This window comes from Marmota monax, unplaced genomic scaffold (assembly GCF_021218885.2).
Source record: "Marmota monax isolate L192 unplaced genomic scaffold, Marmota_monax_Labrador192_F-V1.1 WCK01_AAM20220418_F8-fsc00012, whole genome shotgun sequence".
Classification (NCBI taxonomy): domain Eukaryota; kingdom Metazoa; phylum Chordata; class Mammalia; order Rodentia; family Sciuridae; genus Marmota; species Marmota monax.
The window spans coordinates 35,662,824-35,674,682 of NW_026695227.1; the positions used below are offsets into that span (position 1 = coordinate 35,662,824).

Consider the following 11,859-nt stretch of genomic DNA (forward strand, 5'->3'; position numbering starts at 1 on the left):
ATTCTTCATTCATTCATTCAGGATACTGAAGAATCATTTATAAAGTTGTTCTGTCAAAAATTATTTAAATTAGGAAAATTTCAGAATATTGATATTATTTAGTGAATGAAATTTCTTGATTTCTTTCTAAGTCAGAGTTTTAAATTGAAATTAATATTTAGGGTCTCAAACAAAACAATAAAAATGGATTTCAAATTACATGTGACACTAGTCATTTTATGTAGAAGCAAAAAATATTTTTACCAATTGATTAAATCTCCAAGATTTATTTGACTGAGCTTTGAGAATACTATAATTAATAAACTATTTGTCATAGTGTGAGTTATGATTTAATAATTTTCAAAATATAAAACTTTTCTTAAAATTCATTGTTTCTACATAATTTTTAATTTTTCTCTTATTCTATACTCATTATAAAGTATGTGAGATAATATATTAAAACATAATTATCATAATTTCAATTAACAGTTAAATTTATATTATTAGTACAGTAATTTGTATTATTTATTAATGTAACAATTTACATTTTTATTATATAACTTTCCATTTTTGTTGGTGTATTATAATTCTACATAATAGCAGGATTTGTTAACTGCATAGCATATGATAGCTTTTAAAAATATTAATATATTTGATTCTTACAACTAACTTGTGACTTTCTAAGAAAAATGATTATTCTCTATTAAAGTGAAAATTGCTCATGTTGTGGGCTGTGGTTGCAGGTTAGTTGCAGAGTGCTTGCCTAGCATGCACAAGGTACTGGGTTTGATCCTCAGCACCACATAAAAATAAATAAAATAAAGGTAATGTGTCCATATACAACTGAAAAATATTTTTTAAAAAATTGCTCATGTTGTAATATTAGCGATATTGAAAATTTCAAGATGTATTCCTACTAGGCTGTAAGTTTTCCTAATTTGACAAAAACTGCCTTCTTATTTATATTAAATGTTTGTGGAGTTTTTACCTTCATAAAAATAAAATGTGTGGCTATTCCTATTACATATTAAGAGACGACAATAATATATGTAATGAACCAATTGTTAAATGCAAAGAAGCTTTGTAATTTTCTTCACAAGAAAAAACATTCTCTTATTAATATCTTTTCATGGCAAGTAATGGAAAATATTAAAAAGAAAATTCTGAAGAATTGCATATATGAACTTAGGTGGGGTTTTTTGAATAAAAGCTGTATAACATTCAACAAAATAGGGTTATGTACTTAAAGAGAAGTCAAAACTATATTTTGCACTAAAAATTTGACTGAATCTGTACAACTTTCTGGTCCTTAAAAAAGATAGAATGCAATAGAAGCCTATTTTTGAGGGTGATTTATTTATTTTAAGGTCAAATGTGAGTATGTACATTTAATATAACTAGAAAATAATTTCACTTTATGACCCAGTGTAAGGTGGTGGTGCATGTTGATAAAGAAAATGAAAACAATTATTATTATTGGATTTGTTATAGAAAATTATATGGAGAACTGAACTTGAATTGACTTTTTAAGGAAAAAATTTAAATTTTAAAAAATTTATTTAAATTTTCTCTTTTATTGAGAAAATTTACTTAAATTTTCTCTTTTATTGAGGATTAATTAATTCATATATTACATTAAATATCATAAGTACTAAATATTTTATTAAGAATTAGCATAAAACTCTGGATCCTTTGAACTTCAGTAGGACTACAATTACTGTTATTCAAAACAACAAAGTGTAAATAAGCAAAACATGCAAAACAATAAAAAATTTCAATAAAAATTCAACCAAGTTAAATTTTATTTGTATTATTTCATACCTTGGTTTATACTTACTTGGATAATTAATCAATTTAGTTTAATTGAAAAAGATTCTCAAAACTTTCTTTAAATTTGTTTTAGACATGTCTGTGCTCATGTGGCAACAGCCAATAACTTAGGAAAATCAGAATAGAAAAAAAGAGAAGGAAAATATAAACAAGAGATAACATGGCAAAAAATGAACATTGATACAATATAGAAGAAATAATTGAGACTGTCCCTAAGAAGCATCACTTTTGTCATTCATGAAGTAAAATGGGTTAATGTGTTAATTTGTTGTTATTCAGGTATAATGCATTTTCAAAATTAAGTGTAAAAAAATTCAGATTTTAAAAATTTAAATGTTTTTTGGCCTGATTTTATATTTCAATAAAAATTGGAACTTTTAGTTTTATTTCAGTCTCTGACATTTTTGTTATTCTCCACCTTGACTTGCCTGAAGTTAACGATGGAAAACCAAACATCAGTGATAGAGTTCATTCTTCTTGGATTGACTAATGATGTCAAGCTTCAGGTGACACTTTTCTTCTTTCTACTACTAACTTACATCTTTAGTGTCGTGGGAAACTTGACCATCATCATTCTGACCCTGCTGGATTCTCGCCTACAGACTCCTATGTATTTCTTCCTCCGAAATTTTGCACTTTTGGAAATATCTTTCACTTCTGTCTTTGTTCCCAAAATGCTAGTCAATATTGGAACTGGAGATAAGACTATCTCCTTTGCTGGTTGCTTCACTCAGTACTTTTTCGCAATCCTCCTGGGAGCTACTGAATTTTACCTTTTAGCAGCCATGTCCTATGATCGCTATGTTGCCATTTGCAGACCCCTGCATTACACAACCTTAATGAGCAGGAGACTTTGCATTGGACTCGTGTTCTGTTCCTGGTGCTCTGGTTTTGTAGTTGTCATTGTGCCATATATGATGACTCTCCAGTTGCCTTTCTGTGCATCTAACATCATCAATCATTATTGCTGTGACTACACTGTGTTGTTGCACTTATCCTGTTCAGACACATATTTCATAGAAGTGATTCAGCTTGTCCTTGCTGCGGTCACCCTCATCTTCACCTTGGTGCTGGTGATTCTTTCCTACACATACATTATCAGGACCATTTTGCGATTCCCTTCTGTTCACCAGAGGAAAAAAGCCTTTTCTACCTGTTCCTCTCACATGATTGTGATCTCACTTTCATATGGAAGTTGCATTTTTATGTATATAAATCCTGTTAAAGATGCAGCAACTTTTAATAAGAGAGTGGCTGTTCTAAATATGTCCATTGCCCCTCTATTGAACCCATTCATCTATACTCTAAGGAACAAGCAAGTGAAAATAGCCTTCCAAGATATGGTAAGTAAGATAATTTTTTCAAAAAAGTGAAACTGTCTTAGGCTCATTATTACTAAGTATGTAGAAGACCACAGTTGTACACAGTTGTAGCTCAAATATATTTCCTACATTATGTAATTAATATTTCCATTTGTACAATGAAACAATGGAATTATTTATGTCGTGAAGCCAAATTTTTAATTTAATGTTCTTAAGTAAATCTAGATATGCGTGTATGTGTGTTACCTCTTAGCATTTTATTGCTATTTTTCTTTATTTAGACCTCACTTTTAATGCACAAACTTGGAATAAGGTCAGAATTGAAAATATGACTTTTAGTAATTTGTTTTTTTAAAACATGGATGCATTGACATTGGGTCTTTGATCTCTGTATTTGTAACTTAATTAAATTCACAAGCTAAGGACATTTACTTTAACTTATAAATAATAGCATAATATTTTGGTGAATTCACACCAAGGTTATCTTCAAATTTCAAATTCAATTTTAAATTTAGTCTTTTTGCAAAATTATGTAATGCATAGTCAATGTTTGATATAAGAAAGTTATGAAAAAACAGAAAAATTATGTGTTTGTTTTAATACTGATGAGAAAATAGTACATGGTGATTCATACACAGATGACGCCCACTGAGCTAATCTGTGAAAGAGATGAAGGAATGTTTCAAGCTTGAGGTCTTAGAAGCATGTCTCCTTAGAAAATTTCATATAATTTGTTGTTATGTCTGCTCATTCATTTATTGGTATTGTGCAATAAACCTCTATTAATATTATTTGTGATATTAATGATTTTACAGGTCTATATTATATTCATTCTAATTCTTTCTTTCATCAAATAGAGACATGAGTATTCATTATAGTTCTGATCTGGAACGTCCCCTAAAGGCTCATGTGTTAAAAAGGTTAGGTTCCCATAACAACAATGTTCAGTGGTGAGGCTTTTGGGAAGTGATTAGATCATGAGGGCTCTGACCTCATCAATCATTGAGTGATTTGTAGCTGAATGAATTATTGGGAAATGGTGGAAAATGTAGGAGGTAGGACCTAGTTGAAGGAATTGGTCCTTGGGGGTGTGCCTTTGGACCTATATCTTGTTGACCCCTTGCTTTCCCCCTTTCTGTCTTTCTCTATCCCTCCCTCTCACTCTCCTTTTCCCCCTCCCTCTCTCTGCCTTCCTGCTGTCATGAGGTGAGCAGCTTTGCTTTACCATGTCATCTCTACCATGATGTTCTGTCTCACTTCAGTCCTATAGCGATGGAAGCTGACTGTGAGCTGAAACCTCTGAAACCATATGTCAAAATAAATCTTTCCTCCTTTTAGTTGTTTTTCTCAAGTATTTTGTCACAGTGATGTAAAGCTAACACAGTGTTTGTAATCTGATTTCCTTAAGCAGGGACCTCATAGCAAGTATAAGCTGTCATTTTATGAATATTTTTTGTCTAGATTGATATTTTTGAATTCATGGACCAATTCATTATGATATGATTGCTTTAAAATTAGTCTATACATAGTTTTACTCCAATATGTCAAACATTCACATAAAAATCATTTCTAAAAAGTTGAAATACTTTTATTAAAATTTAGGGTTAGTGACCAATTTGTACTCTTGAATTGACTTTTCCAAAGGGTAATAATGGAGAATTAATACATCAAAGAGATACTAAAAGAATGTTGTTGGAAACCATGAAAGAGAAAGTTGATTTAAAATGTAGAATCTGATAGTTCCTGTAAGCCTAGCCATAATTATATTTAAAAAATCATCCAAAATATCTAAGGTAAACTGATATTAGTGAGGTAGTTAATTTGTTACTTTGTGATTAAGACAGACAGCTATTTGAGGCATGAGTGCACTCATTTGTTGTTTTAAATACCATCCTCAGTATATGAATCATAGTTATCCAAACATTTTTACACCCTAGGATGGTTGTTCAATTTCAAAAGATAGATTAAAAAATTATATATGTAGCTAGCCATTTTAATAACAGAGAGGACTTCCTTTAAAACACACAAATGCACTCAAATACACATTTTAAAAGCCAATCCAGAGTAGCCTACTCAGTGCACACTATATGTGTATTTTGAAATATCACACTGAACCCCACTAATACGAACAACTAATAAATGTTAATAAAAATAATATAAACAGAAAATAGCCTTTTATCTGGAGGAAAAATTGCAGAAAATATGAATTAGCATAATAAAAATTGCAGAAAATATGAATTAGCATAGCATTTTTTTTCACCTGAAATCCTTATCAGCCAGAAATTCTTTGAATCTGCAAAACAGTTATTAAAGATACTCAAATTCATATGCATGTAGCATTTCAGCTTGTAAATCATTTAGGAAGTAATAATAAAGTGTTGATTACACATTTAATATTAAATATTTTGTATTTGAGACTTTGAAATTCAGCAATATGTATGAGATGTGTAATCTTGTTATTCACAAGCTCAAGTATATAGTATATTCAATTGTGAGAATGTTTTGAGTATTTATTTATTTATTTTCGGGACTTGTCTAAAATGTTTTTAACTTTGGCAGTATCCTTAAAATAACTCTGCCTTTGAAGTGGTTTCTTTTAGAGTGCTAAAGTGGTATTACAGCAGGAAAGGCAAAGGGTAAGTCAATGGGCTTACCTTTATCAACAATAATGTGAATCATATATGTACCACTCTGAGGGAAATCACGGAGATTAGTATCACCATTAAGGACTTAAAAGATACAGGTCTGATTCCTACCATTTCTCTGTTCAATTTTCCTATTTGGCCTATGCAGAAGAATGATAAATACTGGAGGGTGACAATAAATTATCATAAATTCTATCAAGTGTTGGCTTCAATGGCAGCTGCTACTCAAGATGTGGTTTTGTTGCTGGGAAAAATCAATATATCCCATGGAAACTTTTTAAGAATGTTTTTCTTTATAACTTTTATTACACATCATCAGAAACAACTGACTTTCATCTGGAAAAGGCAGCACAGCAACATTGTTCCACCCTGCCATATCAACTCCAGTCGTATATTAAGATCTAATCTTTAGGGAATTCTAATCTTTAGGAAATTGATTGCTTTTCACTTCTTCACAACATGACACCATTCCATTTTATTGATGATAATTTTCTGAATGGACCTAGCAAATAGGAAGTAGCAAGGAAACTAGGCACCATTGAAATACATTTGTTACTAAACTGTAGATAATAGCTTTTATGATTAAAGGACCCGTTACTTCAGTGAAATTTCTAGAGATCCATTGGTTAGGAGAAAGTTGAGATAGCCCTTCCAAAGTGCTAAATGAATACATATGGTCTCTCCTGTTACTAAGAAAGTGTTACGCCACTTACTGGGCATCATTGGATTTTTGGAGTAATAATCACATACTTCTTTGATAGATAAAGATGCTACTTTTGGGTGGGATCCAGAACAAAAGAAAGCTTTGCAAAAGGTCTTGGCTTCAATGTGAGATTGTTTGGCACCCAGTATATCCAATGCTGCTTGGAGTAGCAGACTTATGAATGTAGACAGACACGTTTTGCATGTAGACTTTTGCAGGTTCATATAGGTGAGTCACACTATGCACACCTAGACTTTTAAGAAAAACCAGGACATCCTCTGTAGATGTCTATTGTGTTTTCAATTGGTTGTTTTCAGATTGATGTTGGGACTTAGTAAAGAATGAATGCTTGACCAACTTCCCATGTGATGTTAGCTGTTAAACTTGAGGTAGATGTTGTCTGTCCATCTAGTCATACAGCTGGTTAAGCATAAGCAAAATTCCATCATCAAACAGAAATGAGATTCTTCCTGAAGTCATCCATTAAAAGATGAATGTTGTATATCAGGATAGAGTATCAGCAAGGTCAGAGGGTGCAGTAAGCTGGGAGAGGAGGTAGCCCAGACTCACATGTTATCTACTACTATTGCAATATCCCTTTCTTTTTCAATTCATAGCTATATGATTTAATATTTTCTTATCTATATCAAATAAAATATAACACAAATATATCATATGACTTTTTTATTTCATGAGCATAGTATGATATTTTAAAAAATGTTCAAGATAAAAAATTACGATTATTATTTTTTTAAATCTCAATTTCCCACTTTCAAATATACTGAAAAAGAAAACTAAAAATGTGTACCAAGATATAATAAAATCTGGGGAAAACTGAAATCCCAAAGAAGTTACATCATATAATTATTTTGAAATCATTAAGATTTTACATATTTTCAAATATGATAATAAGAATTAAACATACTGCATTCATGTGGAAATAACACTTTCAATGAACTGATACATTAAATTGATAAAACATTTAAAATATATACATTTCAATGAAAGAAAGAGAAAAAGGGGTCATATGTGAGAATACTTATAATAGAACAGAAAAAGAATGTTTATTATTTTGAAAGGAAAACCATTGGTGGAAAATAGCTTATGTAAATTTCATGACACTTCAGGAAGAAGTGAAAGGCTAAATATGGTAATATACTGAATAATGCAACAGAAAAGAAAATTAGGATCCCATCCAGCTACTTTCTTTGCAATTTTCATTGATAATGAATTTCCTTTATAAACCTCACTGTGATTCTACTTGTTAGATAAAGACAGAATTCTTTGTAGCAAGTCTTTACATGCTTGCTTCACCTGCTGATTTCTTAGGTATAAATGAAAGGATTCAAAAGTGGGGCAACAGAGGTATTGAGCACTGATACTCCTTTCATTAAGGATATCCGCTGCTTGGCTGAGGGTTTAATGTACATGAAGATGCAGCTTCCATATGAGATGGAGATGACAATCATATGAGAAGAGCATGTGGAAAAGGCCTTTTTTCTCTGGTTGGCAGAAGGGAGTTTCAAAATGGTTAGTGTAATAGATGTATATGACAGAGCCACTAAAAAGAAAGTAACCAAGAGAGTCACTAAAGCTAGGATGAAGCTCATCATTTCCAATAAATGTGTATCTGTGCAGGAGATCTGCAGTAGAGGAGCAGTGTCACAGTAGAAATGATCAATGATATTGGAGTCACAGAAATCCAGGTTTAGACCTATTATGAGTGCTGGGAAAATGATGAGGAAACCAGAGATCCAAGAGCTGAGGACCAGTTGGATACAAGTTTTGGTGCTCATGATGGTTGTATAATGCAGAGGCTTACAGATGGCAACATACCTATCATATGACATGGCAGCCAGCAGATAAAATTCAGATGCACCCAAAAGGAAGGCGAAAAATAACTGAGCTGCACAACAGTTATAGGAAATGGTTTTGTCACCAGTTGCCATGCTAACAAGCAATTTTGGGATACAGACTGTTGTATAAGAAATTTCTAAGAAGGAAAAATTTCGAAGAAAGAAATACATAGGGGTTTTGAGATGAGAATCCAGCAGAGTGAGGGTAATGATAATCAGGTTGCCTGAGATGCTTAGTAGGTAGGTGAGAAGCAGGAAGATAAACAGGACAATCTTCAATTTGGGGTCCTCTGTCAGTCCTGCTAGGATAAATATTGTCACTGTTGTATGGTTTCGCATTGCTGCTTCTTGATCTTCTGTTCTGGCAAAAAGTTGAAGAAAAAAAATATATAAAGGTGTGCATGGTAGTGTGTGAAGGTAACGATGTCCAAATACTGAAACTGCTATTGATTTCATACACTAATGAGGCAATTTTTTTGAAATGATTTATGTAAGAAAAATTCCAGCAAAATCTATTTACTTTGCACAGACTGAGAAAATATTTTCTACAAATAAAAGCATTATCTTACAAAGATCTTTAAATTATGAGTTATTTTTCTGGTGTGAGACTTTTTATGCATGTAAAAATAGATTTCATTTTTTCTCAGTATGTGGGACTAGAATGTTGTGTTGTTTATCCTTAGTCTGAATGATGATATTTAATTGTAATTACCTCAAGGACTTGACTGTGAGTGTAAGACAGAAACAATAACATGAAAGAGAAAATCCAAATGAATAACATTACAAATTAAAAAGGGACTATTTCAACAGACAGTACTGAAGTCCAGGGAATCATTAGGGAAGATTTTGAAATCTTATACTCCAACAAACTGAAAAAAAACTGGAAGAAATCGATAATTTTCTAAACGCAAGAAATTTATTTGTCAAAACTGAACCAGAAAGACAGTAATATTAAACAGAAAAACAGGCAATGAGATTTAAGCAGAAAACAAAACAAAACGAAAAACTCCAAACAGAAAAGCCAAGTGCCAGATGAATTCACAGCTGTATTTTACCAAACCTTTAAGGAAGAATGAACACAAATGCTCCCCAAATTATTCCATGAGATACAAAGGGAGGAAATGCCTCCAAACTCATTCTGTGAAACCAGTTTCACCCTGATAACAAAAGTGAGTAATCCAGGAAAAATATTACAGACCAATGCCATTGTTGAATATAGATACAAAAATCTTAAAATAGACACTTGGAAATAAAATTCAACAACACACTAAAAAGATCATATATCATGATCAAGTTGGTTTCATGCAATAATGAGTCAACATTTGTAAATTAATAAATATAATGCACCACATAAATAGAATCAAGGTAAAAATGCACATGATCATCTCAGTATATTCAGAAAGAAACTTTCAACAACATTCAATAAACATTAATAATAAAACCTTGAATAAATATAGAGATAGAAACATAAAATCTATGTGTGAAAGCACAAAATCAACAGCATACTTAATGGGGAAAAATTGAAAGCATTTCTTCTAACATCATGAACAAGACAAGATATTCATTCTTATCCCTCTTATTTGATATAGTTTTAAGTAGGTCAGTTAGCCAAGAGAAAGAAATAAAATGGATACAAATAGCAAAGGAAGAATTAAATTGTTTTTATTTGTATATGATATGACCTTTTACTTGGAATACAATAAAGGCTCTACCAAAAGACTTTTAGATCAGATAAAAAAATTCAGTAAAGTAGCAGGATACAAAAATCAATACATTTCTTATACAGCAATAATGAATCTGCTGAGAAAAAGGGGAAGCAATTATATCCACAATACCATAAAAATGCCTAAGAATAAAACTAACCAAGGAGATTAAAAAATCTACAAGACAAATTATAGAAAACTGAAGAAAGAAATTGAAGAAGACACTAGACTATTGGAAGAACTCCTGTGTTCATGGGTGGTAAATGGCCATATTACCAAAAACAATCTAGAGATTCAGTGCAATCCCCATCAAAATATCAATGACATTTTTCACAGAACTAGAGAAAACAATCACAAAAGTAACATGGAAGACCACATAACTCAAAGTAATCAAAGCAATTCTTAACAAAGAGCAATGCTAATGACATCACAGTACCCTATTTCATATTATACTGCAGAGACAAGTATAAAGCAAGTAAAAAAAAAAAGGGAAGTCACGAAAGTAACAAGTAACAAGTACAAGTAACAAAAGCAGCATGGTACTAGATAAAAACAAACATTCAGATAATGTAACAGTACAGATGATGCACACACAAATTCATATAGTTACCAACATCTAGTTCTTGATAAAGATGCCAAAACAAATGTTAGAGAAAAAACAGCCTCTTTAACAAAGGATGTTGGAAAACTGAATAACCATACATAAAATAATGAGATTATATCTTATTTCTCACCCGATGCAGAGTCAATTTAAAATGAATCAATGATGTAGGTATAAAATCAGAAATTTTGCAACTTCTGGAAGAAAGCATAGTGTCAACACTCCAACATTTAGGCAGAATTATGGTTCCTGAATAGGATTTCTATATCTCAGGAAATAATACTAAGAATCTATAAATGGGAAAGTATCAAGCTAAAAAGTTCTGCACAGCAATGGAAACAACAGAGTGAAGAGGTAGCTTAGAAAATGGAACAAAAATCGTTGCCAGCTACTGTTGTGACAGAGAATTAATATTCAGAATATAAAGAAGCCAAAAAAACTCAACCTGCAAAAGTAAATAACCCAAGCAATAAATGGGCAAAAGAAATGAAGAGACAAAAAAAAAAAAAAAAAGAAGAAGAAAATACGGACTGACAAGTAGAAAAAAATTAGAAAAGTCTGAGGGAAAGAATGCTGGTTATTGTGTCCATTTTCTTTCTTTCTCTTGCCTAACTGATCTGGTTAAAATTTCAAAATAAGTACAAATGACCAACAAGTATATAAAAATAATGTTCAACATCTTTGGCCATCAGGAAAATGCAAGTTTAAAAACTGCATTGAGAGTCCATCTTACACCAGTCAGAATGGCAATAATTAAAAATACAAATAATAAATGCTGGTGAGGATGCAACAACAAAGGAAAAAGAAATTCTGTTGGTGGGAATGTAAATTATTATGTTTACTATAGAAATCAGTATAGAAATTCCTCAAAAGCTAAAAATTTTTAAAGCATCCAGTTATGCAACTTGTCAGTATTTATTCAAAATAATAAAAGTCAACATTAGGGATGCATGCACACCCATGTTTATTGCAGTACAATTCACAGTAACGAAGTTATGAAATCATTCTAGTTGTCCACAACAGGTGAATGAATAAAGAAAATGTGGCATATATATATATATATATATACAATGAAATTTTACTCAGCCATAAAGAAGAATGAAATCATGCCATTTGCAGAAAAATGATGGATCTGGACAACATCATATTAAGTGAAATAAGCCATACTCAGAAAGACAAGTGACATATATTTTCTCTCATATGTGGAAGTCAGAGAGGGA

The 11,859-nt window shown here is 31.4% G+C and overlaps 2 protein-coding genes across 2 annotated transcripts; one reads left to right on the top strand and one right to left on the bottom strand.

Moving 5' to 3' along the window:
* The first annotated feature begins 2,249 nt into the window (after positions 1-2,249).
* LOC124086937 (olfactory receptor 6C4-like) lies at positions 2,250-3,182 on the top strand. The gene has a single exon (XM_046435435.1). It carries the CDS (start codon positions 2,250-2,252, stop codon positions 3,180-3,182), a length of 933 nt encoding a protein of 310 aa, XP_046291391.1.
* Positions 3,183-7,804: 4,622 nt separating this feature from the next.
* LOC124087468 (olfactory receptor 6C74-like) lies at positions 7,805-8,674 on the bottom strand. Its single transcript, XM_046436373.1, has one exon. The coding sequence runs from the start codon at positions 8,672-8,674 to the stop codon at positions 7,805-7,807; it is 870 nt and encodes a 289-aa protein (XP_046292329.1).
* Between the last annotated feature and the right edge of the window lie 3,185 nt (positions 8,675-11,859).

Excerpts from the sequence above, each read along its gene's own strand:
- LOC124086937 (XM_046435435.1), top strand. The coding sequence starts at position 2,250 with ATGGAAAACCAAACATCAGTGATAGAGTTCATTCTTCTTGGATTGACT.
- LOC124087468 (XM_046436373.1), bottom strand. The coding sequence starts at position 8,674 with ATGCGAAACCATACAACAGTGACAATATTTATCCTAGCAGGACTGACA.